The sequence below is a fragment of the Lathamus discolor genome, chromosome 15 (genome assembly GCF_037157495.1).
Source record: "Lathamus discolor isolate bLatDis1 chromosome 15, bLatDis1.hap1, whole genome shotgun sequence".
Taxonomy (NCBI): Eukaryota; Metazoa; Chordata; class Aves; order Psittaciformes; family Psittacidae; genus Lathamus; species Lathamus discolor.
The window spans coordinates 11098971-11125906 of record NC_088898.1 but is presented as its reverse complement, the minus strand read 5'-3'; the positions used below and the strand labels follow the sequence as shown (position 1 = coordinate 11125906).

Sequence of the window (26936 nt, the reverse complement as noted above, 5' to 3'; positions counted from 1 at the left end):
AACAGAAAGTCCGTCTGCCAAACCAGGCCGTGTTCTCACCTCTACATGCCCACAAAGCAATGAGTTCTCTCTCCACGCCACTGCCCATTTGGATGTGCATGACTGTAATTATTTCCGCAGTCACAATGGACTGAATCAGTGCAACTCCAAAGGCCTTGGCCCCACAAGTTGGCTCGTCTCCTCTTGCTGAGGTTTTGGATGAATAATATTAGGCAGAACTTCTTCCCTGTGAGGGTGCTGAGGCGCTGGCACAGGCTGCCCAGAGAAGCTGTGGCTGCCCCATCCCTGGCAGTGCTCAAGGCCAGGTTGGACACAGGGGCTTGGAGCAAGCTGCTCCAGTGGAAGGGGTCCCTGCCCGTGGCAGGGGTTGGAGCTGGAGGAGCTTTAAGGCCCCTTCCAGCCCAAACCAGTCTCTGACTCTATGATTCTGTGCCTCTCCCATCCCATCCTCGTGGTACCAGGATGTAGTACCACTAGAAGCCCAGGATGGTTTCTCACAGACACACCCCTACGCCCCCCGCCCCGCCCCGTCCCCAGCACAGTGCTTCATCTTTGGGGATATCCAGAGATAAAATTCAGTGTAGAATTAGAAGACCTTGGTAAATGAGAACAAACAGCATAGCTGTGGATTGTGTATATTCATCTAATGCCACTGGTGTTACAAAAGCAGGCTTCAGCTCTACTGCAACAGTAACAGAGGGAGGGAGGCGGCACTTCCACCTTGAAGAGGCAAAGGATGAAGATGGGGAGGATGTCAAGGGCAAGTATCACAGAATGAAGCAGCTTGGGGTAATAACTGCGTGCTTCATAAGTCAGATATCAACACTCATCCTTCTTATCTCTGCAGCACACAAAAAAGAGGTGCTAGCCAAGCTGATGATCATAGACTGGCTTCAACACAATAGCGCAGGCACTGCTCCCTCTTCCAAGGGTGAGATAAACTGTCAAGTGAATTGGAGATTAACTATCCAGATGTAAATGAATTCATTGCTATGCAACTGATAGGGCTCAGGCCTGGTTTAGTGCAGGATGGAGTCAGGTTTGGAGAGCTCTTTCAATGGCCAAAGAATTTATAACCTGTATTCATGGCTCTCTCTGTAAAGGGCTGCCTAACAATGCAGGAGCTTGCAAGCATTGTTCCTTTTGAAGGGCTTCACCACTCCACCCCCACTTCTCTGCCCCCAATTTACTCCCCTCCTCCCGGGATACCCCTCAGACCCGCTCCGCACCCTTCCCTCCTCCTGGTCACACAGGAAGAAAGCTGGGGGGAGGTGACCTCCGCTGCAGAATTTGCCATTCATGTTCCGTTCCCCCTCACAAATCCTTAACTTCTGGTCTCTTTTTAATCTTTTTTCTCTTGAGAAAGAAAAGATCAAAGGGTTTGGGGCTGATGCTTTCTGAACTAGGCACTGCTTGCCATGGGAAAACAGCGCCGGGGAAGGGCTACACAAAGATGCTTGTGACTGGGGGTGGGGGAGAGATGACGAGACAGGACTTTCCTACACTGAAATGCTTTCTGAAAGCCTTCACCCAGCAGCCCTGCAAGCAAGATGCAGCTTTCTAGCATCCATCCCAGCCTGTCAGAGGCCCAGCTGCAGTACCACACCAGCAATCAGGGCACACTTTGTTTCAGGGTCACACATAAGCAGTGTTAATGTCCTCCAGTACTGAGGAGGGAAATGGACAGTCCAGGCATGCACTGGACTGCATGGCCCACAGCCACCACCAGCAGGTCCCTCCTGGGGCCACTGGTGCATGGAGCAGAGCAGACCTTGTCTGTGGCCAATCGTTTCTCCTTGATTCCTTCAGAATGCATTTTCCAGAGAAGCAGCAGCAGAAACTCACACAACAGTTCCAAGCACAGAGAGAAAGCCCACCAGAGCAAGCACATGCACAGCTGTCCCACGGGCTTTGGCCTGATCATGTGCATGCAGCGGAGCTTCACCTTCACATCCGCATCTGCATCCCTACCTCGCACTGCCAAGCCTGGGCAAGGCTAAACACCTTTGAGAGGATGCCCTTTGGAGGTGGATTTAAGACATTCCCTAGTTCCAAAAAGACAAAGGATTATGCTGTGTATTTCTAAGCAATCCATCACTGGTATGGAAGAGGCTGAAAAGTTTCTACATTCACAGACAGGGGAGAGATCCAGAATACTTCCATCTCCCAAACCGGAGATTTTATCTCAAGGCAGGGTTCTGAGGTCCCCAGGTGTACTGCCACAGCAATGGGGACCTTCCCCTCATTCAGTAATCCCAGTTTGTCACTAGCTGTCTGTCTTCTGCCAAGATAGACGAGTCACAAAGCAGAAGCTGCACACGAATTAGAGGTAGGTTCAGAAGCACTGATATCCAATAGTTCATGGGGAAAAGTGCTCTTGGCCCAAAGGTTTGTGTGAGTTTCCAGCCAGAGATGGAACTTCAAAGCAGTGGCTCAAATCTCTAACGAGGGAACAAACCTGCTTGAGAAACCTTTAATCACTGTCGCTTGGACAAGCAACACACAAATAATCTCCTTTTCAGAGCTCTCCTGCTCTTGGGAAGTAGCTCTTCTGCACGTTCATGCTTTGGAAAATGGTTACCTGGGCTTGCAGGACTGCTGGCACAGAGTGGGGAATCTGCAAAGACCATTCAGTTGTCCATGTTCAGTCCCACCATCTCCTGCTCTAACAGAAATCCCTCATGACTTTCCTGTTATCTACCCTGAGGACCAGGACACTTCAGGGAGAGGGTGAGTCACCAGTGCCTGCTTCATCTTTGTCACTTCTGTTCTGGTGCCTGCTTTGCATTTTGCTTGTGCAAGACCTCTCATGGACTTTATAGTCTCTCTCACGTACCACTGTTCTCTTCCAGAAGGTCTTGACACCTTCATGTTCTGCCATAAATAAAGCATCCTTCTGGTCTCACTGGTAAATGACTTCTCCGGAGCCTTCAAGCTCACCAGCATTGAGCAGCTCAGGCACAACTGTTTTCCTGTTCTTCCAACCCTGGGACACACAGGACAGGGCAGGATCTGAGGTTTACTTCATGCATTTAATGTTAAATTCTTTTAGGACAGCCTTAATTGCACGGGGCTGACAAAAGCTCATTTCTTGGCCAGTTTACACTCGAACCCACAGGGCCTGAACTTGCGTCAGGAGAATGTCTCTACACCAATGACCACATGTCCCAAGCCTACCTTCTCACACAGCAACTTCTGATTGAACTCTCTGCTGTTAGATTAAAATCTGCTAAACGTGCTGCAGTGTGAATCCCGTGAGGGCTCCGCTAACAAACACCGCAATCGAGCCGCAGCACCCACAGTGCTGTAACAAATTACAGGTCTTAGAGGAACACTGCAAATTCACACGGCTTTTCTGCCTTCGGAGCTGCTTTCCTGACACAGCCTTTAAGAATGTGTTTCCTCTGTAGGCTCAACAAATGCCTGAACCACGCTGGTGAGCCAAGGAGAACAGCTGCCTCTCTTCAGACTTGAACTACTTTCACCACCCCCCGAACCCAAGCACAGGAGCGTTCTCGTTATTAGAGAGGATAAGTGTTTGTGCTGAAAGAAAAATGTAAATGGCTGGAAGAGAGAAGCCAAATGAGCACAAGTGACCCAGGGCCAGAAACGGGAAAATTCTCTAGTGGAGATTTAAAGGCAGTTGAATGTCTCAGCAAATTAGCGCTGAGGTGCCACGATGACAAACCTCCTCTCACACCGATGTGACGATCGCTATAAAGCAGTTGTTGTGCCAGAGTGTTTCTGACTCATTTTGCTCTACCTCTAGGGAAAGAAAATCAAAATACCACCGTCATAAAACTGACAGATGTGTGTTTGCTCAAATCACACAGACCCTTCAGGTGACAAACGTCTCCTTCGTCCTCCTGGGTGTGCCACTACACTGCAAACCAGGTCCTGGGCACTTCTGTCAAGTCCTGAGTTTCTTTTGAGCCAGAACAATCCTGCTAAACCCAGATGAGGCTTAGAGCACCTCCCATGTGAAGACTAAGAAAAGTGGGTATATGTTCAGCCTGGAGAAGAGAAGCTGCATGGAGACCTCAGAGCAGCTTCCAGTGTCTGAAAGGGGCTACAAGAATGCAGAGAGGGATGTAGTTAATCCCTGTTTAATCAACTGGGTTGAAAAAGACCTTTAAGATCACCAAGTCCAACTGTTACCCCAGGACTGCCAAGTCCACCACCACTGCTCCTCTTTAACAGGCACCAAAGAAGATTTGCAGTCAGGCCTTCTAAGAAGAAAACGTCCTTTTTCACAGGTCTGTATGTCATCATACATGGTCTGCACAAGTCTATACAAGGTCTATACAAGTGCCAAACCGTCTTGTTTTTCCTTCCACTGGTCAGTAAGGACTTCCTGTTTTTTCCCAGAACAACCATACATGTTCAACCCAGCAGCTCAAAAGTGCTTTTGATGGAATAAATACTATAGACCTAAAGTATTTGATTAGCAATTTGTTGTAAGTACTAAAAGCACTCCGTAAGCCCACTGAGAAACCCCACGTCTACGAGATGCAGAAAGTTTGTATTAACATGTACAACATAGAAATACGGGATGCAGAGAGGAAGAAAATCCCTCAATGACACTGACTGCAACCACGGGGTTTTGGGAACATGGTTGCATGTCTCCATAAGCTGAAAAACCACCGTGTTACCATTATTAAATACTCCCTATAAGGAGAAAAGCAGGGCCAATGCTCTAAGGAGACATGCATGCAGCCTTGTTCCCTTTCTAAAAATGAATCCTGATGAATATGTGACCTTTTTATGACTCCTTCCCTACTAACAAACTGCCTTCACAGAAAGAATGTGAATATACATTTGAAACATATACCGGCAGAAACTGAACTGTGAAGATGGAACCTTCAGACAGGGGACAGCAGTAAATCAATTAATTCAACCTTTCAAACTCCAAAGTCTCCAATGAGCACCTTGGGTGAACTCCAGTGAAGATAAAGATTTGTTCACTGAGGCTGAATTCTTTCCAGCAGCCCAGAGGAGAGGGATATATATATAAATACCCCTAAACTTGGTGGGAGTTGAGCTCCTCATACCTACATCCACCAACAAAACATCCATGTCTGGAGTCCCTCAGCAAGCAATCTTAAACCCAGCACAACAAACAAGCATAACGAAGCTGCAAGCTGTTTTCAGGTAATTTCTACACAGAACTACAACCTGTGTTAGTAAGAAGCGTGTGTGTTCCTTGCTCTCAGCGGGACGCCCTAACAGACCTGCAGCAGGTCCAAGCAGTGCCTGGGTGACCCTGCATGGTGTGGGACACGGTCTCTTCTCAAACAGCCTGATCCCGCTGTCAGTCTGGAGGTGGCACTGCCAACGTGCCACGCATCACCACACCACCTCAAACACACATATGACATGTGGCAGCTCAGCAGGACTTGCCCAACCACGCTCCATAGGGATTGCAAGTGTGGGTATAGAATCATCGCAGACTGTGTTGGAAGAGACCTTAAAGCTCATCCAGTTCTACCCCTGCCATGGGCAGGGCCCCCTTCCACTAGAGTAGCTTGCTCCAAGCCCATGTCCAACCTGGCCTTGAGCACTGCCAGGGATGGGGTAAGGGGATTCCTCGTATTTCACCGCTCCATGAGCGGAGAGCAGGAGCTGTGGAGACTGGGCAAGATGTGAAGCTGCTCCCCAAGACACAGAGGCTCCTGACAGAAGGGGCACCTCCAGGCCAGCAAAGCCACTATCACCCACCCCACAGCCCATGTGTGCTTTGATCAGGCCCACAGGCAGGACCTCAGGGCACCAAGAGCCAAGTCCCATTTCCATCTCTCCAGTGCCCTGAGCTGCAGCATGCTGTGAACCAGTGAGCACCATTCCCATCAGCTTTCCCTCCTCATTCTTGTATCATCTTCACTTTCTCACTACCTGTTGGGTGATGCTTTTACAGTAGCATCGATCACCACAGCATCGAAGTGCACCACAGGAAGACAGAAAGCTCCCAGAGGCCTCATTTTCTTCCCAATGCTGTCATTTTGCTTTTATATTTCAATTGTTTTCATTAGAAGAGGCTGTGAAGACATGAAGATTGTTGTAGCAGGCAGCAAGCAAAGAGGGGAACTGCTGTTACAAGCACACATTTCTCTAATGGCATCTTGGAAAAGTACCGAATCACATTTCTTATCCAAATGTGCTCTGCTCTGCAGTCCTCCATTAAGCAGTGAGTAAATAGTTTCCCATAAAAGCCTGTGAAAGAGCCCCATGGAATCTTATTCCCTCTTTAACTTCCAAAACCATTAACTTCTCCCTCTTTACAGCTGATAGGGATTCTTGGAAACAAACCTCTTCAGCAGAGGAGCTGGGATGAGGCCGGGAGTGGCCAGGGAAGCCTCCGGCAGCATCCCTGCATCCCACACTTGCTGGTTCTTGGTGCGGGGACCTGCCTGACAGTGGTGCCCAGGGCCCACGGGCAGGTAAAGCACAGCCCGAATGCGGCAGCTTCCAGGGAGTTTCCTGGAAGAGCCCCGTCCTGGATGGCGCCTCGCTGCAGGACTCCCTCTCCTTGGCTCCAATTCCTCCACCCCAACAGCAAGTTCAGAAAATAACGTAATGAAAACAGCCTTTTTTCACCCCTTTTTTTTCCCTTCCTTTCTTTTTCCATTGCTCATTTTATTTTACTGAGCTACTGCATACGGATCCGAATCTTTATTTTGGCTCATGTCCTCTTGCAATATCATTACCCGCGCGCAAAGGAAAAGCCCTCTGGAGATTTCCAATCCAAACAGGCCCTTGTTTTATCTACAAGTATTTGAGTACATGACCTCAGATAACCCCATGGCCAACTGCGTGCCAAATCCAAACTGCAGCCATGGGAACTTTAAATACAGAGAAGATTTTCCAGCTTCTCTCTGAAGGGAAGACATCGAGTTTCTTGCTCATTTTGGGTCGGATGGAGCCGGGAAGTTGGGCTGTGCCCGTGGGAGCACGGCCATGGAACCACGGTGGCACCCAGGTCACCTCCGCCACAGGAAGCTGCTGGGCTCAGGCAGCAGCACAAGTGACCTCTGCTACATCCACACAGTCACTGTCCCCTCGGCTTCTCAGGGTACTGCTCCGGCTTCAGATTACTGACAAGACAAACAGCTGCACTTGGGCCAGCAGACTCGTATGTAAGACTGTGTTTGGATTGCTCGGGACAGGGGAGGCTTTTCATCTTCATTAGCAGCCACATCCGCAGTTTCTCACTGGGTCAGAGCCTCCTGCTCTCTACTGCTGCTTATGAATTTCAATAAATCAATTAATCTGGTATTTTGAATGAAACTCGGAAGCCTTTGGCAGCTGGTGTTTCCTGGACACTCAGTGCATGCGGGTACCTAACTGCAAGTCCTTGGGCAACACCAGCCTGGCTAATTTAGGTACCAGAATCAATATTTTCCTCAGCAGTGACTACTTAATTTTTCTCCCCAGATCAATAACTCTGTGTTACCACTAATGCATTAACTGGGAAAGAGAAGACTGAAACCCAGAGCTGAAAGAGGGAAAAACCTCGAGCTCTAGGAACAGCATAGGAATTTGGTCTTGACAGTCTCCGTATCAGTTTCCGACAGTGTCACACTGAACATGCCCATGTTATTTCATGCTGGGAACCAACCTCAGTGCAAAGGGCAGAGCCTGTGACCCCTCGAGAGCTGCTCTGTTTCTCCTCACTGGGATTTCCGTGTCTGTGCAATGGGGTACCCACCCCCAGAGCCAGGACACGAGCTCCTTTCATCAGTGGCTCTCCCAGCCGTAAGCCGTTCGCATCCCGGGACACGCGTGGCTTCCCGGGACTCAGCGCAGAACACATTGCTTAAAATAAGCACTGAAGCAGAGGCAGCTTAGACACAGCGGTGAAAGGCAGGGATAGGACACCAGCCACTGCTTTGGGATCTCGAGCAGCCCTGGTGCCTTGGCTGGGTCCTGGGCACTGCAGCTCCCAGAGCAGGACCAGGGTGACACCAGCCTGGGGCAGTTTTTGGCTGCAGGCAGCCGCACATTCTTATGCACCACCGGGAGGCCTTTGCATCTCAAGGCTGCTGCTATTTTGATCTTTACAACCCCTGGAAAAAATGAGTTCAATTAAGTCTCATCATTAGGAATTTACATAAGGTCACTTCGAGGCTTCATGCACTTCCTCCGGTTCAGATATCAGTGCTCTTGGTGTTTCCCCTCTTCATTTATAACCTCGTTGCTGTAGGGCATTCCAAGTAAATCATCCACCACCAGTTTCCTCTCTTCAGCAACATGCATCAAGTTTTTCATTCAGGCTAAATGAAGCTTCAACTCCTCTGTACAACAGTAGCCCAGTTAAAGGCACAGCAGTGCTCTGAGATGGCAGTTTTCCCCTCAATGAATACGTGATTTTAATCCAGAAGAGAATGTATGAATTTTGATCCCTTCAGCAGGAGGAAAGATTTAGTTGCATTTGGTAGCACAAACACAAGCAAGGAACCAGTTCTTAGCTATTCCATGGGAAATTCATTTGCTAACCACTGAGAAGAGCCCTTTTCACTATGAATAAATGGAGAAAAGCCCTCGGCAGCTGTGAACTGTGCTCAGCCATGATGCAAACCCACAGCGAGGTGCACGTCAGTTACAAGCTGATGGGGATGAGTAAGGGCTTACCTGACTGTGTGCCTCATTTATGAAGCTGAGGAGCAAATTTGAACCAAAACAGCTTTTGAGCTGCTGGAAGGGTCCAAAATGAATGGATATTAACAGAGTAGAGCTGGGACAGGCTGAGGGTTCACCTCCTGAGCCAGGACCCTTCCGTGGTGAGCCTGTCCCTGGCACACCACGTGGCACAAGCCAAACTCTCTTCGTTTGGCTGAACTGAGCAGCCAAGGCTGTCCAAGCTCTGGCCTGAGCAATTCCAGCTGTAGGCTCACAGGGCTTTGGCCAGCATAAGCCTGTGCTGACACAGCCCCCTCCCGCTTGGATGCACATCTGGGCAGCTGCAGAGTGAACCCGAGTGAGGAACTGAGCTGGGTTAAAATTAACCATCTGCTTTTGACAGCTCTGTTTCCAGCAAGATCAGTTCCCTGCTCCAGCCACCCCACAGTTCAACAAGCACAAGGGGGGCTGCAGGAGGCAGCGGCACAGGGGAGAGGTGAGAGGAGAGGCTTCATCTGGCAGCAGTGTCTACCTGCGCCGACTGAAAGCTCTCATGGCATGAGTGCCCCAGCCCCACTTCCAGCAGACCCTCAGTGATCCTCAAGTGTTTTTCTGCCTCTCCTCTGCAAATGGCATGTAGAGCTCAGCTCATTTAGACATCATTCACATTCTTACTTGTAACCCATAAATACCACTGTAACACCACTAACACTTCGGGGAGCAATGAATCTTGTCATAACTGATACAGATAGACCCTGCCTTAATTTTTCAAAGCCTTCACAATTTTTCTTTCACTTTCAAAAAGGTTATTTTCCACACTGAAATGCATTAACTCCTCAAACTAGTGGGGATACTTTCCACCTACCCTTTTTCCTCTATTTATTCCGTTTTCTTTACTGACACAGCTATCTCTCTCCTGCCAAGCAACCGGCTCCATACGCATGGATGAGTCTTTGCAACTGAAAAAATAACTAGGCTGATGCAGCTTAGGTAGGAGAATCTTAGTGTGTGCATTCCTCCTGCTGCTGGCCCCGGGAAAAGGACACCCTGCCACTTCTAAACCTGGGAGGTCTTTGAGAGTTTGGCAGAACTCCCCTGGGAGGCCCGTCATTAGCCATTTAAAACTGGCTATAGTACAGGGCTGAATTGGAGCCTTGGACAAAGCCCCTGCAGAGCTATCTGTCAGGAAAAGCTCCCGATACTGGCAGGGGCTGTTAACAGTAACAATGATGACAATATAGTGGGGATTTTGAGGGGTGGGGACTTCAAAGAAACCCTAAAGAGGTATTTTTCATTAAGAAGTAAGAAAGCAGCTGAGTATTGTTTTTGGCACTGCAGCTGAAAATGAATGTTACTGCAGTAAGTCACAGATCAGCGACAGCACAGACACCGATTTAAAGATGCATGTGCTGCTTTTCTGTGCTGCTCTCATCACATCAGGATCACATTACTTGGCCAAGGCAGCAGCTCTTGGACCATCCCTCATGCTCATTACCTTGGGATCCTCCAGTGCTTATAAAGATCAATAAGCAACCAGCGACCCCCTTACGACGGCTACTATGTGCCACTGCTGTGACGGCAGTGTCTGCTGCAGACACAGTCCAGTGCCAGTACCAGTGCCAGGTTAGTTCAGGGTTACAGACTGGGCACGTTGGCCACCCTCAGCCTCCCCACCAGCTCAAATCAGGAGCAAGCCTGTGTGTCTGTGCAGGAATGACGACGGCTGGTAGGCAGGAAGGGTCAGGAGGGGGCTGTTGGTTGACAGGGACTTTGCACTGAAACTCCAAATCCGTGGTTCCACCAGGGAGAAAAGGAAAATGATTATGAAGAAAGTGTAAGATGGTTTCCATGAAATACTCCTGCTACAGGAAGTCCTTCTCCTATCCATGAGAATTAACTAATCACAGACTGGTTTGGGTTGGAAGGGACCCTAAAGCTCATCCAGCTCCAACCCCTGCCACAGGCAGGGACATCTTCCACTAGAGCAGCTTGCTCCAAGCCTCATCCAACCTGGCCTTGAGCACTGCCAGGGATGGCTGTGATTCTATCTATTCCTGAGCAACTGTGCTGCTCAGGAGCCCCATCCCACCGTAACCACCTGTGGTTTGTTTTCCTTTGAACGCATTTCCCCCAAAACAGGCAAACCCTAAAGCTATCCTATCCAGTCAGCACAGAGAGAGTGCCCGCAGGCTGTGCAGAGCAGATTGACTTTCACACCTCGCTGGCCACACAGAAGAAACCCAACCTAAACAGCGTAACTTTGCATAACCGATTATTTTCACCGGGGTAATCTGAGCCCTCCAGTAATGCCACCAAATGCTGCTGATCCCAGGAAGGCCCCGCTCCGGGGAGGAACAGCCCAACTGCAGGAGACAGCTCGAGCGAAGGCTTGTAAGGGTGAGGGAGGGCTGGTCCCTGCTGCGGGATGGGATTATCCTGGGAGCAGAGGCTCAATCCTTCGGCGCAGGCTGGTGTCTGCACTGATGGAAGCACAAACACCATTTTAGTGCCCAACTCAGTTATATTGTCAGAAACTGGAGTGTGCAAAACCAAGCGCAGGGCAGCACAGCAGCCAGAGCTGCTGGTGTACAAGAAGCTGTCAGGCTTCACTTGATGTCCTTTTAACTTTCTTTTCCATAGTGTCCCACACATTTTGAGAGGCTTCAGCTTTCAGGCTGACTCCTCAGTGACCTATTATCCTTGCAAATCAATCACTCCATCCTGTCACCACACAGCCATTCACATGACCTTGTTTGCAGGGAACTGTGTTCCTCCTCTGACTCCTCTGTCACCAACTTCCCTCTCTCCAACCACCAGCTCATTTCCTCCTGCAGGACCCTGCTCGGTGATCTCCCCGTCTTCAAGTCCATGCAATGAGACTGTCAAATTAAAACCCCAACAGCTGAGGTCAGGGGTCTGCCCATATCTGTGCAGGACACCCCTACCCGCTGCCATGCCCCAGGATCATGCTGCCAGAGGTGAAGCGGTCCATGCCATCGGTGCACCTGAGATGTAACCTGCTTCTGCAGTTCCTCCTACAAAACACTGATCCAGCTGCAAGTTGGAACTCCCATTTCAGCCAGACCAGTCTCAACATGGAATCATGCAGGACTGGTTTGGGTTGGAAGGGCCCTTAAAGCTCATCCAGCTCCAACCCCTGCCACGGGCAGGGACCCCTTCCACTGGAGCAGCTTGCTCCAAGCCCCTGTGTCCAACCTGGCCTTGAACACTGCCAGGGATGGGTCTGCCACAGCTTCTCTGGGCACCCGGTGCCAGCGCCTCAGCACCCTCACAGGGAAGAGCTTCTGCCTAAGAGCTCATCTAAATAGCATTTTGGCACAGGGTGTCATCTCGCACAATTAATAGTACAATGAATAACAGATACAGTTCATTTTATGCCAATAGGAAGCTACACAGTTTAATGCCTAAAGGTCTTCAGATAAATGCTATTGAGCAATTACAGATCTGGCAAACTCTAGGATGAAGCCACGTTTGTGTAGCTCAGTGAATAATGCTGACTCAAACAAAAGCTTTGAAAACTGCCTAAAGATCACACATTCTTCTGAGGGAATAAAGGTCTGCAGCTGGAATTACAGCTGCCCGGGTAAACCCTGCACATCTTGGATGACTGCAAAACTGTCCCTTCCCCATGAAGTAGGATTTAGCTTCATTTGTAACAACAGCACGATGGTTTTGTGCCGGATTCTCAACAGGAGTTGGGAAAACATTGCTGTCATACTACCTGTGCTGCAAGATGGCCACAGCAAACTGTTTAGAAGGCTCCTGTCTGACACTGTTCAATCATCTTGAGCTGTGAAGTGAAAATAAAAGCATGGAGGTCTTCTGGATGGTTCCTATCAATTCACTTCGGCTGAAGTCCTAATGAAGCTGGTCACTCCATGGCGAAAACAGGAACTTCGACATGCCATTATTTAACTTCTAATGTAGAAGGTCTCTCAAATAAAGAGACACAGTGATCATAATGCTGGTTTATATGTAGGATCATCATTCTGGGAACCCACCAGTATAAATACACAGCTATTCAAGCAGAAGGAGTTGGACATCCCATCCTTACCATGGCATACAAACAAAGAGCATTATGAGGGCACCAATGTCAAAAAGGAGAAGAAACTCCACAGTGCATAAAACATGGGAATTTTGACTTCTTGACACAGTCAATCCACTGAACTCTGCCCTCAGGAGGCACAGGGGACTGGAAACCAACAGAACTTAAACTGGCTACAAATTTCTTGGTTTCTCATGACATTTGAGAGAAAACATAGGGACAGTTTCTTCGAGACACAGGGGAGTTATAGCTGTGTCACTGCCTTCTCCAGAGAGTTCTGTCCTTTCCTTACAGTCACTCCATCACTGTCACCCACTGACCTTTCATTACTTTCTCCCAGTGCACCAGCATCACTGCTGACCAATGCACAATCTGGCCAAACCCACGAGAGGAAGAAAAAGCCTTGCACAGAACTGTATGAAAGGACATTTACTCTGCACTACATTGTGTCTTCTTTTCTGTGCTAGCCTAAATACAAGTGCTGTTTTCCCTGCCAATCGTTGTTTGCTTGTGCTGTTTCCACTGGCTAAAACCAGCATTTTTCCAGCTCGTGTTGCCCTCCAGGAAAAAACACACATTCATACCTTTCTTGCACTTAGCACAGGGGAACAAAACTGGTTCCCAGGAATAGGGATGACTTCCTCAAAAGAAAACATTTGCTGTCAGCTGAGGTTTGACCTCTAATGGCTGATTTGGCATCACCATTTTGAGCAGTGTAACACATAACACGGTGCAAAATGAACAGCTTCCCCCACCTCCACATTTAACAACTGCCCACAGCTTTGCAAGTGACAATAAGGGAATAAATGGAGAGACCGAAACCTTGGGTCCGGTCTCTCGCACATGTCCACAAAATGAACCTAAAGACAAAGATCTGTAAAGGAAATTTCAGTGAAAATCAAGCTTCTGCAGACACTGAGAAAGAAAGTCTGCAACATGAGACCGTCTTCCTTGAAGAAACACAGCTGATGGGCTGCATTCCCATATCTGACTTCCACTGGTCTGTGTAAAACATAAACTTCACGCTAACCTTATGAAAACAGTCAACATGCTGGAGAGAGACAACAGTCTGCTCCGAGCTGGTGAAAGGGGGAAAAAAAGCTCTCAGGCTGTCATTCTTCCCTTGCTGTGACCTTCATGCTCCACTGAATTTCTGAAGATACTGAAATCTTGGCAGGGAAGTGTACAGTCTGTGGGAACCAGGCAGCACTGTCCAGGCTCGCTGCTGAGAATTAGGCCCAGGCGAGCCCCTTCTTTGGGTGGCTCCGAGCTCTGCCTGGGCAGCAGTGTGGTGCTGAGAATTTGACAGGATAGGTGTTGTCCGCACTCGTGTGTTGTGAGGCAGAGCCGGTATGGTCAGTGTGCTGCCCACCCTCCTGCCCTGCACCCATGAGCTGGGGCTCACTCAGCTCACACTGGGATCTGGGAACTGGGAGTGCCCCCGTGCTCCTGCACATAACAGCAACCACTCACAGTCAGCTCTCACTATGGTTTATAGAGCCTTAGAGATCGGCAAATCCAAATCTCAACTGGAGACTCAAAAGGAACGCAATTTGCCACGACAAATTATCACAAACCCTGATGCTGTTTAACGACCCTGGTGTAGAGGCACTCAACTAAAGAGAGCTGCATCTCTCTGAATGAACGGCTGCTGCGCAGGGGATAGGTGCATTCACGACTCAATGCTCACATTCAGGCAGTCCCAGGACAAGCACCTTTTGAGGTCAATTCCCTCCCTCAACAATGTCTGTAGAGGCAGAATAATACCAGCTGTGCTTCCTGGCCAGAGTCTGGCAGCACAAGTTGCAGATTACATCTAAATTGCCAAGCCCAGGATAAACAAAAAGATTAAGAGGGCCTTACCCTTTGTGTTGAACAATCGCACTCTGAAGCAAGAAATCACAGCCTACGGAGTGGGCAGGCACTGGGCTGAGTTTTCGGTTTGAGTGAAGGGCTGGTGAGGAGTAGGCAGCTAACTCACACATCTGGGGAAACCACAGATGCTCTTAATCACAGGTTTTCCTGACCTGTAGGCACTGACAAATTGCATCCTATGGATGAACCTTCTATTAAACCACAGAAGGTTTCAAAACTATATTCTCCCTCTCAGCATTCCAAAGTCGACAAAATCCAGCGCACATGACCCTTCTTAATTCTTCATTTAGATGGTGACACAGCCCTTTCCAAAGAGATTTCAAGGCTGAGAGGAAGCAAATAGGGACAAGATGTTACGTCAGTGGAAGGCATCTCAAAATGAGCCACAGGCTTCAAGAACTGACATTTTAGAAACTCTTTGATGATCACCTCAGCCCCATTTCAGTGGCAGATCCTCTTTGTCCTAAGTGACTCCTGAGACAAACCCCTCGCTGTCTGCTGGGGCTGAAATACGCAGCCTTTACATTCTACTGGCTTTCCACTGTGCGTGGGGAAGGACATTTAAAAGAATAAAACGACTGTTGCTCAGGCCAGGAAAGGTGACCACAAAACAAAATTGCCCCAGTCCCAGTTCCATGCCATGCGAGAGCAGGGAGATAGCTGCTCGGCTCACAAGTTAGTGAGAAAGATGATGTCTGGCAGTTCTCATCATCATCTGGACCGACAGAGCAACCCACATAAAAGGAACAAAAAAGCCTGCTGATCAGATTGGTGTGACAGAGGCTCATGAGAGAGATGCACATTTTCAATCTAAATGACAGCTTGAGGGATCTATATTACTAATTATCGACTAATATTGCCTCAGTTCCCAGGCTGGCTTCAAAGGTTCTTGCAAAGTGCCCCAAGCAGAGGGTTTTTCATCTAATCATAAGGCCTTTTGCTTTGTCCCTGCTAAATGGATTGCTCCATACTGGGCTCCCTCTGCGTAACTCGGCTTGCACATGATGAGCTTTGCAGCGATGAAATTTGGTACCTCAACCACAAACCCAGCAACATTTGCTGCAACTGTTAGAACACTTCTGCACCTCGTCTCATGAAGAAAGCAAAGGTGGTTTCCTCCGTTCCTCCCCCTCCTCCGCGCCTCCTCCTAATCCCATGGTAACACCTTTCTCAAAGGCTGGGGCTTTGAAACTGAAAGAGCAGGGAAGGGGGGGAGAGATACCAGATCTCCAGACAATGAAATAAAGCAGCTATCTCTCACATCCTGCGGCGCTCAGGCTGAGGTCATAAGTTAAACAGGACATCAGAATAGGTGATGTAATTTGCTTATTTAGGATCAGAGCATTCAGTGAAGTGGAAGAGACAACCTGTTTGAATTCGCAGATAATCCCATAATAAATGCAGAGCTGTTCAGCTGCAGAAACTGCAGCTGGAGCCTGGGATGGTTCTTTCCTCCCTACACATTTATTTTTGCAGGGGATATAACTGCAATCATTCTTCCTTGCAGGAAAGCCTTGAAACCTCACCTGGGATAAGCCTCCCATTGCATTAGGTATTGTTCAAACAGGGTCCCTGCCCCGGACAGCTGAAAGGTTAAAGGGTCAAGTCAAACAGAGGGTGGGAAAGGAAGGAGAGGCCCAGGAGAGGCAAGAAGGTGGCACGGCCCCACCGCAGGATCCAGGTCTCCCAGCCTGCTGCCTCCCTGCTGCAAGAGCAAAGCTTTGGGCTCAAAACTGTGCTGAGCAGCAGTTACGCTTTCAAGTAAAGCATAAGCCAGCTTTTTGGAAGGCAGGCAGGCTCCAAAACTGTCTGCAGAGCCCCAGACCAGCAAGGATTTTACAGCAAAGTTCTCAACCTTTAATGACAAGGTTCTTCTATAAGAGGGGCAATTTCTCAGCCATCCTGTACACCACTGAACAGTTTTCCCTTCAAACCGTCGAGACTAACACTTGTGATACACAGATTTAAAGCTAACAACTTGCACTGTTTATCTCCTCAGTTTATCAGCATTCAAAGCCTAACTTCACCCTGCCTGTGCCGCTCAGAGCAGCATTTCTCACAGCCGAGCCCTGCCAGCCCCCTGCCTGAACTTATCTTCAGTGTTTTCCCAGTGACAAGCAGTCGGCTGGGCCAGACAGCAGACCTCCGCCAACAGAAGGAAAATGTCCTGGGTACCTTGGGCTGCCCAAGGAAAAGCAGTCTAGAGAGGCATTGCTCCCACTGACAGGTCAGTGGTGCTGTCACATGGGCTTCAGATGGACCGTGCTTGCATGGACAAGCCAGACGGAAAAAGCCAAGCCAGTCACTCAGGTAATATCTGCCAAAACAGAATCAGCATGAATTCCAGACTGGTTTGGGCTGAAGGGGCCTCAAAGCTCATCCCTTCCACTGGAGCAGCTTGCTCCAAGCCCCTGTGTCCAACCTGGCCTTGAGCACTGCCAGGGATGGGGCAGCCACAGCTTCTCTGGGCACCCTGTGCCAGCGCCTCAGCACCCTCACAGGGAAGAGCTTCTGCCTAAGAGCTCATCTCAGTCTCCCCTCGGGCAGGTTCAAGCCATTCCCCTTGGCCTGTCCCTACAGGCCCTTGTCCCAAGCCCCTCTCCAGGTTTCCTGCAGCCCCTTTAGGCACTGGAGCTGCTCTCAGGTCTCCCCTTCAGGAGCCTTCTCTTCTCCAGGCTGCCCCAGCACAGCTCTCTCAGCCTGGCTCCAGAGCAGAGCTGCTCCAGCCCTCGCAGCATCTCCATGGACTTCCTATTTTCAAGTTTCCTTACAAGACTGGACTGGAGCTCCCGTCTTCCTCCTGCACTACCAGGCCATACCCAGGTATCAAACATGACCCATTCTCAGACACCACATCTGAGCAAGGGTGGCAGCAGCACCAAGAGTGCTGGGAGAGAAGCTCCCGCTCAGATGGACAGACCTGTGAGAGGAGCCTAAGTTTCAAACCCTCTACAAAATAACCCCGATATCAGATGTCTGTGTCCATAACAGTCACCATAGAGTAGGTCACCTTTAGCAAGTTTGGGGGTTTTTCTTTCTTAAATGCAAGTTCTGTGTTAGAACTTCCTCCAAGTTTCCAACAGCTGAAAGATCTTCCACTTCAGCCACTTTGCTGGCTGCCCTAGGGCTGCCTACAACAGCTGCTGAGAACCCCACAAAACTCTTCCTGACTAGTGTAAAGGACCAAAGTGCTGAATTTATCATGTAAGGACACCCTCCAGCATGTATTTCACATCACCTCTTTCTGAAGGAGGTACTTTTGGATATCTGAAAGGAAGAAAAGCTGTATACTAGACATTCAAATGCACGCAGAGGAGACAGACAAAAGACATTTGCATTTCAAATAGAGGCAATGGGTTCATTTCAAATATTTTAAGGCAATGAAATGCAGGACTTCTTGGTGGGGGGTCTTTTGCATGTCACCAAAAGACAGAATTCACCTCATTTTCACTCAGCCCCTCTTAACATCTTCCTCACTGAAGGCAAGACCAGGCCTGGGTAAAGCCCCTGTGCACCCGTAACTTCTCCATGGCCACGAGTCTTAAATGCAGCACTTGAGAGACACATGCAAAGAGAAGATCACACTTGGCAGACCACAGCCAGCAGCAGCCTCCACTGCTGGGGCCTTTAATCAAACAACCACGTCAAAGCCTATTTCTGAGAGCAGAAATGCTGAGAAGCCCCTGGTGAAGCAATCCGTGCACTTGATGCTCTTAGACAGAAGTAACTGGTATTTGCCATTGTTTTAACAGAAAAAGGCAGCATTTTGGCAGGGTTACAAAGCAAGGCCATTCTTTATATCAGCAATTGAGAGACTGTCCATCCCTGCTGAGGAACCTGACAGAGGAAATATTTAACAGCAATCTTGGGTACAACATTGTATTGGGACCTATTTTTACCATGTGGTCTGCACTACATGCATTAATTGTTACAGCAACAATATCTGCTGACATATTCACTCAAATCATTTACAAAGTAGAAGCCCAAGAGACAAAACAAGCGCTTGCTCCATGAGACAGAGAGAGTCAGGCAGGATGCCACGTTGCTTCCTGTGACACACAGAAAACCCTTATCTACAAGGGGTGATCGCGCCGATAACCCATCCCAGTGCCTGGCAAGCACTGCAGGGCTGTCCCTGGCAGCCAGGCCCGAGGGTCAGACACCAGCCGAGCTCCACAGGGGTGAGGAAGGAGGGAATGGCCCAGGTTACAGATCACCGTCACCCGGCCTCCTTCTGCCGAGCGTGTGTCCTCAGCATCAGAAGACATGGAGCTGCTGGAGCAAGTCCAGAGGAGGCCATGAGGATAATGCGGGGCTGGAGCAGCTCCCAGTCAGGTTCGCAGAGGGTGTTTCAGGAAGAACTTACAAAAGAAGTGCTGACGCCTCTGATGGCCACAGTGGCCCCAGAGCAACCTCTTGAAAGCAGAAATTGGCCAGTTTTGACGTGGGCAGTCAATCCTCTGCAGTTTTGCACTGGGATCCTTCCCACCCTGCTGCCCACTGCTCCCTGCACAGACACACCAGGAGGTGCAGCACCGGGCACCACACACAGCTCTGAGAGCTTGCACTGTCCTTGATTGCAACAGCAATGTGAAACTCGTACAGTCTGTAGGGGACATCTGGACAAAACCAGCTCAAAATGCCACAGATCAAATGTAGGTAAATACAGGATTCAGAACCCAGAGCTGTTTGACAAATAATAGTATCTTCCCATGGCTAATGGTATAAAACATGCAGCTGTTCCACCACCACAATTTACAGGGAAGGCATTTCTCCTGGAAGTAAGGGAACACTTCGTATATATTCCTAGCCAGACTGATTAACCCTATTTATATTGTAAAATAAGACAGCATGGACTAAAAGGCCATACAGTTAAACAGTTCCAGACTCCAGATCATGGGCAAGAGGTCACTTTTCTGTCATGTGCTGCAGTCATCTGCATTTCTTACAGGTATCACGGAGTTTTCTGCAGCATGTTTTTCTGTGTGTGCTGATTCTTGCGGTATTTCAGCACCCACCAGGAAGGACATTGCTATTTTATAGGATCTCAGGGAACCGGAGAATCCACAAGGTTTTTTTAAAGGTTTCTTTAAAATAGCAAAGAAGCCAGCGTGCCACTTTCTAACAACCGCAATCTGTTCTTGGCACAATAAAGCTACAAGAATGAACAGAGTATCTTATCTCTGAATATATACATTTATCTTGAAGTAAGACCAACCCGTTATACACCGATCCAATCTGCATGGTGCTACACCGTCCTCCTCTTACAGACAACCCACACAGCTGGACAACTCTCATGTTCTCTGTAAATTACAGCTGGAGTTTCAAGGACTGACACCAGATATGAGCAGAGGTCTAGAAAATGCTCTGTGGAGTGTCTGCTCAGGAGTTGTTGCTATTCCTACACCACTTGTGCAGTTCCACCAGGCCAGGAGACCCTGTGAGCTCGACCACAAGGCGCTGAGCCAGGCTTCACTCAAGTGCTCAGTTCGCTTGTTTATTCCTAAGAGAAAGCTCCTTTCCCAGCCAGATTTGCAGTTTCTTCTTTTTTCTCTCTTTAAACACTGATAAGATGAGAGATGTTGAAGCTGCAAGTTGGTCTCTATTACAGTTTTGAAAGGGATAAGTTTCGGCGTGTTACTGTAACAAATACAGGAGTGAAACTGGAAGAGATGGAGATTTGAGCTAACACAATTAAAATTTCTCCTTAACAACAATGCCGAGATACCCAGTGCCAAACACAATCTGGAGCCATCGACCAGCATGGACATGAATGAACCTAGCAGCTTCTGCAAAAAAATTACAGTCCTAAAACCAAATCCTCCTATTAAAGTAATTAAGTGTTATCAGAATCACAGGGCCGTAATTAAACATGCTTTATAATTAAAACAGCATGTGTCCTAGACAGCGAACACAGCAACAAAGAGACTATAACCAGGACACTCTGCCAAAACACATGCCAAGTACCAAAAATCAGAAAAGCAGCGGGGTTTGTAGCAGAGTGCCTCTGTTCTCCTGACATAGCCATCCCCACTCCCGAGGGGCACAAGAACACCCAGAACTCCTCACAGCAATGCAAGATGCTGCCAAAGTTCAAGGAGAAATCTTGGGAACCAAGTAGAAGACACTGACTGCAAGACCCAAAAAGCTGAGGAATGGAACAAGCATGAACTTTAACTCAAACAAGCCTTGTCCTACCTGGCAGCGGCTGAAGATATCCGAGAGGGATACTTGAACATTGAAGTGCTTCAGAACCTGCAGGGCCTGTTCTTTTGCCTTTTCTGAGCTGTTCACTGAGAAACACCTTCCTTCTGCTACCTGGGACTGCAGCTTCAAGAGAGAAGGCAAAACCAAAAAAGACAATAAATGATGCACTCCAGACATCGCAATCTGGGGTGGGGGGTGTTTATAAGACAATTAGTTTGGTTTTAATTACAAATAATTAAAGTTAGGATGTGTTTACAGTCTAAATGTTGATCTAACAAGCACAACTGGCAATATAACACTAAGCCACTGCTGCAATAGCTCTGAGACTACCGAAGCACTGCTGTATTTTATATATATATGAAACATGATTGCCCAAGTCCCCTTCAAGTTATGATGCGGTGGTGTGGTGCTGACAGGGGTAGCGAGAGGAAACTGAATTTAATCACAGCTTTCACATGGAACCTAGCCAGATCACACACAGTGTGCAAAAGCGTAATCGTAGAATCATGGAATGGTTTGGGCTGGAAGGGATCTTAAAGCTCATCCAGTTCCAAGCCCTGCCACGGGCAGGGACCCCTTCCACTGGAGCAGCTTGCTCCAAGCCCCTGTGTCCAACCTGGCCTTGAGCACTGCCAGGGATGGGGCAGCCACAGCTTCTCTGGGCACCCTGTGCCAGCACCTCAGCACCCTCACAGGGAAGAGCTTCTGCCTAAGAGCTCATCTCAGTCTCCCCTCGGGCAGGTTCAAGCCATTCCCCTTGGCCTGTCCCTACAGGCCCTTGTCCCAAGCCCCTCTCCAGGTTCCCTGCAGCCCCTTTAGGCACTGGAGCTGCTCTCAGGTCTCCCCTTCAGGAACCTTCTCTTGTCCAGGCTGCCCCAGCCCAGCTCTCTCAGCCTGGCTCCAGAGCAGAGCTGCTCCAAACCCCAGAGCATCTCTGTGCCCTCCTCTGGACTGGCCTGAGGGAGATGACGTCCAGTAATAGTTTCGCACTTCAACCCCTGTAGTTTATACACCATTTCACAGGAGTTCACTGATGGCCGATGAATTTGCAGTCACTGATGTGCACAGTTTCTCAATGTTTGCTACACATTTAGCAGAGAAGTTTGTGTTTGGGAACAAGCATTGGGAAGTTCCAGACACATCTTTATGAACAGAATGTGCACTCTCAGCGAGGCGTGATCAGCTACATGCAAGTAAAAGAGGCCACAGAGCCATCTGGTCCTTGCATAGGGCATACAAAGGCAAAGGAACAAGGGGAAGCAGACATTCCTCAGGAAAGCATCGTACCCTGGGAAACAGTTGTTTTCTTTCTGCAATCCCTGCGCAGTACTTTGAAGTTAAGGCTTTGCTAAGTAAGATTATGCTGGGTGCTGAATTACCTATTACATCAACTGTAGGCTCAAGGAACCACAGTCTGGCTAAGGAACCTGTAGCATGGTATGGCTGCACTTGCCTCACAGTGTCTCACCATGGGGGGAGTTTCTGATGCTCAGGTATTATGTAAGAAATTAGCAACCTATATTCTGCAAACACTCCAACAAGCTACTTGAGTAGTTGGCATACAGCTCGTGTGTAATCCAGGAGAGCTGCACTCTTCCAAGTGAATTTCTGGGCAGCAACAAAGAGCAAAGGAGCTGCAGCAGGCATCATCACATTGCAATCACTGACTTGACGGGTTCCACGTACTCCCACCAGCACTCTGGTCTGAACTGTGTCTCATGAAGGGCTCTGAACATCTGGTGCTGAGGGAAAGGGCGAGTTATGCTTTGGGGTTTTTGTGTATTTACAGGAACACAAAACCCCTCCAGCTTCCATCCGGATCCGTGCCTGGTGCTTCCATTCCCTCCCTTCCAAGCCTGAAGAAACGTCTTTAAGTGCTGAAACTATGTCAGTGCAGAGCCAGTCAGTAAACAAGAATCGTTGTGATAAAAAGCATGGGAATTGAGCTGCCTTTCACCTGCCAGTGAGGCCAAACAGAAACACTTTGTTCTGGATTGCTTGGCATGATTTCCACCCCTGCCCCGGTGGAGGGCAACCGCTCTCCCCACTGAGGCAAGACTGAGTATAAGAAATATTTCCGCCCAAGCTTTGGTCATTCGGAACATCAAACCTCTCAAGACCCTTAATGTACTTTTTAGTACAGAAAACATGAAAAAGCCAAACCAGCTGTCACACTCACATCTGACTTTTCCTCTTCTCTACACCGCACATCCCAGACCATGCAATGATACAATGCCAGAAAAATGCCAGAAGCTTGAAACACTTACAGTCTGATATGGCAGTCCAGAGGTTAAAATGACTCTTCCTTCCTGTCGGGCAATCTGGAAAAAACAGTAATAATAAAAAAAAATGAATGTGGGCTGAAGTTCCACTGGATTCAAGCTTTCGTTTCAAAGCAGAAGAACACAAACTGGCGATACCGAGTCATTCGCGATGCACGCACCAGGCCAAGAGTATCTGGGTCTGGTTCAACAACATGCTCTTGACAGCAATAGGAGCTCAAGGTATCACTCACTCACTACATGTCTCCTCCTTGCCAATACCTGCCTTGTGCTGGAACAAGATACTTGTGCATCTGCACTGCAGATGGCCCAGGGAACTGATCCACCCTGAAATAATCCTATCAAAATCTTTTCTATCCCTTTTTTCGCCCCTTAACCCAGACTATTTCTATTTCCCCAGTCTGGTTCACAAACAAAAAAGCAGCTCTGCTCACACAGCAATGCACAGGAGAGAAAGACAAAAATAACCTAAACCCAGGTTATTCCAGAAAAAAAAGAAGTACCATTAAACGTGCTTACAAACTTCTCAGACATTAAGAGAGTGATGCTCACTCCACTCCTTAAAGATAAGATGGTGTAATTCTTCCAGCAGCCCCACGCAGACATGCAGAAATGGAAGCACCCTTTTCAGGCTGCTAGGAACATTTCCATCAGTTTTTCACCTCCTGACTTGCAATCCTGCCCTTTTATCAGAGGTCTTGGCCTTCAAGGGCAAAGTCTGTGCTGGATTATCAGGGGACTCACCACCCGCACTTCTGACCTTCACAGTGGAGTAAGAGACACTTTCAAACGGTTCGGTGCCAAAAACAGATACTAAATCTGGAAGTGCCATTCTTCACAAGGTTGAAAGTGTGACTGATCTTCGTATGATGGGATGACATCCCCCCTCCCACCCTTCACCCCCTCCTCCAGGAGGGAAATAGTTTCATGGCCATAGTGATAGAAGGATTCCCATGTGAACCAATACTTCAGCTCTGCTCATGCTGACAAGAGATTGGCACTTCAAGGTAGGCACGAGGTTATTTCTCTTCTCTGGCTTGGATTCTGCTGGAAGCCCTCGGATGTTTCACTGTTTCCAGATGTGTGTCACGGAGGTCTCTCTTGTGGATCAGAGTTTCAGATGCTCTCTCTAGATCATTCTTTAACCCTGGCAGGAGGACACATCTGGGAGCAGAGTCCTGCTCTATTTCCCAGACAGTCTGACACCACCAGCACAGCCAGAGAACACTGGGAAAACAAACCAAGGTTCCTAAACTGGGTCATGGGGAGCCACTGGATCTATGGCAATGTGAAACAAGGGGAGAAGGCTCCAAAGCACAAACCCCCTGTGCCAGGCAGTCCTGGGGGAACGGTTGGACTTGATGATCTTAAAGGGCTTTTCCAACCTCGCTGATTCTACAACTTGTTTCCTATCTTGACCTTTCAGGTAGCTGCTTCCCTCCGTTTTTGGTGAAGTCACTCTTTGGCTGCCAGTTATGCACTGAGAAAGTGATTGGCAACAACTTCTAAAGCATCTTCCTACAGGCAAAATTACTGGATTTCTCTCAAAATGAACCCTCACCCTCCACAAAGGAAAAAGTCTCTAAGCACAGGAACCCTGAAGTGACAGCAGAGACACCCTGTGTGGCATGAATCCTCCTACACACAGTCTGGGTTACTGAACACCCTGCCAACAAACCGCCCTCACGACACATTAAGTCCAGTAAGGCACCAGCAAAAGTTCAGCACAGTGACTTGCTGACAAGGGAAAAGACATGTGAAATTCCTCCAGACCCATGTGTGCTTCAGGGTAAGTCTGAGGATTTCACAGCTGGAACACTCCATTCTGACTTCCTGCATCCAGGGTTAATTAGTTCAAGCTTGATAAATCCCCTTATCTAAATGGCTCTGCAGAGACAGGCAAAGAACATCAAATAAAAAGGAGAAAAGCAATAACTCTTCCAGCGTGTTTTTCCGCCTCTGGAACAACGACTGGGAGAAGCCTGCAGAGCCAGAGGAGCCATGTGATAGCACACATCTGACTGAAACCACGGAGGATACGTGCCAGAGAGAAGGGCACAATTCCTTCTTTTTTTCTGACAGAAGCAGTGGGAGGCAGTGCTGGGCCCAGCCAGGAGATTTGTGCTTCAAGATGCAAGTAAAAGGCCAAGAACGGCCTAAGTAGCGTGTTGGGATGGGTGTCAGGGCCTTGTGCTCCATGCCAAGTGCTGCAGAGAGGGCATTAGCCTCAGTTTCACAATCTATTACAAAGATAATATCAACTTCCTCTGGAAAAGACTTAGACCTTCTGGATAGAAAGCACTCCCTAATAGCTTGGTATTATTACTTAGCCCTTAACATGCCTGTCTGTTCAGCCAACTTTCATCTTGCGGAGATGAACGAACTCCAATGAATTACTACGAGAGAGACCTGGAAGGACAACGACTGATGAGAGAGGGCAAAGAGGGACCTGATGTTTCAAAACCAGCACCAGCAGCAGAATAATTTGTGATAACCCAAAGGATCCTGACTGAAGGTCAGTGAAGGCTTCATGAAACAGCAGCCCAAGGCTGTAGGTAATTTAGAGTTTGCCAAGCCCATGTACAGCTCCTGTTGGGCAATGCCACACGTCCTCAAAGAGGCAAACTGCTCCCTTTGCAGGGCAGCAGTGCAGGAAAAGCTGTGTCCCCACTTGCAGTGGCAGAGGTGCTGCAGTGACCCTGAGCCCAGGCCAGCAAGGTCCCGGTTCACACAGAAAGGGAGCAGACAGAAAGCATCTGCTCCAGGATGTGTGCTGGAAAAGCACCCAGATGAGGATCAACCAGAGAAGTGGACCACAAACCTCAATCCAACCCTGGAGCATCTACCTGTTATCTCAGGCTCTTTAAAAATAGAGAGTAAACCAAGAGCTTAATAACTAAACACACTCCAAACAGCCCTGCAGTGCACTTGCTGTACTACTGGTACCCCAGACTTCTTTTCAGCATTCCCAAAACACATCAATTGTACAAAGTTATTGCATGATTTCCTGATGTGTCCTTAAGCACCACACCAAAACCATCAGCCCAGTTTTGTTTCTTAATGTACATTCCATTTGTATCAAGGTCTCCAATGAAGGACATTCTCTTGCTGACCAAACATCAAAAGCAAAGTCTTGATCTTAAAGGCAGAAGAGTTCTTCATCTGTCCTCTGTGAATTCACAGGCTGGCAGGGAGGTAAAAGGACAGGCAAACCTGAAGAATGGTGTTTACACCTAAAACAGGGAGAAATACATTCAAAGCTGGGACAAGATCAGAGATCAGATACCCCCACTACATGAAGCTCTGTTCACTGCAGTATTAGAAGTCCCCTTTATTCCTCATGGCTCCAAACCAGTTCAAGGCAATTTAGATCCAGGTGCCTATTGCTCCTGAGATCCACCCAAGCCTGGCTCTCCTCTCCAACCTGTGGGTCACCTGGAGCTTTGGGGGCATTGGTATAATCTTGCAAGGGAACCTTCTACACCATGGGAGCTGCAGGGAGCAGCTACCAGCCTTTTGGCTATTATCACACTTCAAAAGACACGAGGTTTGCCTTAGTGTGCAAATAATTCTTAAGCATGAAGATGATTTTGAAGACCAAGAGCACAGTCCATTAAAAAAATAAATCAACCCACAACTCAACTGAAGGGGCTTCAATATCCCACCAAGTCTCTTAGAAACAAGTGCCCCAAAAGACTACCAATATTTTCTTAGAAGCTTCTGCTCTACTCCTGAAGTACAACATTGCAAGATCTGTTGTAGTCACCTCAGGATGGTGGATGATCCTTTAAAGTTAGCATGAGAAGCATCCCTCTGCTCTACCTCATTCTGCAAACCTGCAGAGAAAAGAACACCACCCACTGAAACTTTCCTACCTCCTTCCAATTACC

At 48.4% G+C, this 26936-nt stretch overlaps 1 protein-coding gene across 1 annotated transcript in view; it reads right to left on the bottom strand.

The window, feature by feature from the left end:
* EXD3 (exonuclease 3'-5' domain containing 3) overlaps positions 1 to 26936 on the bottom strand; it is a 288670-nt gene that overhangs the window by 109055 nt on the left and 152679 nt on the right. The window contains 2 exon segments of the mRNA XM_065695336.1: positions 20756 to 20887; positions 23032 to 23085. Coding sequence (XP_065551408.1) covers positions 20756 to 20887; positions 23032 to 23085 — 186 coding nt within the window.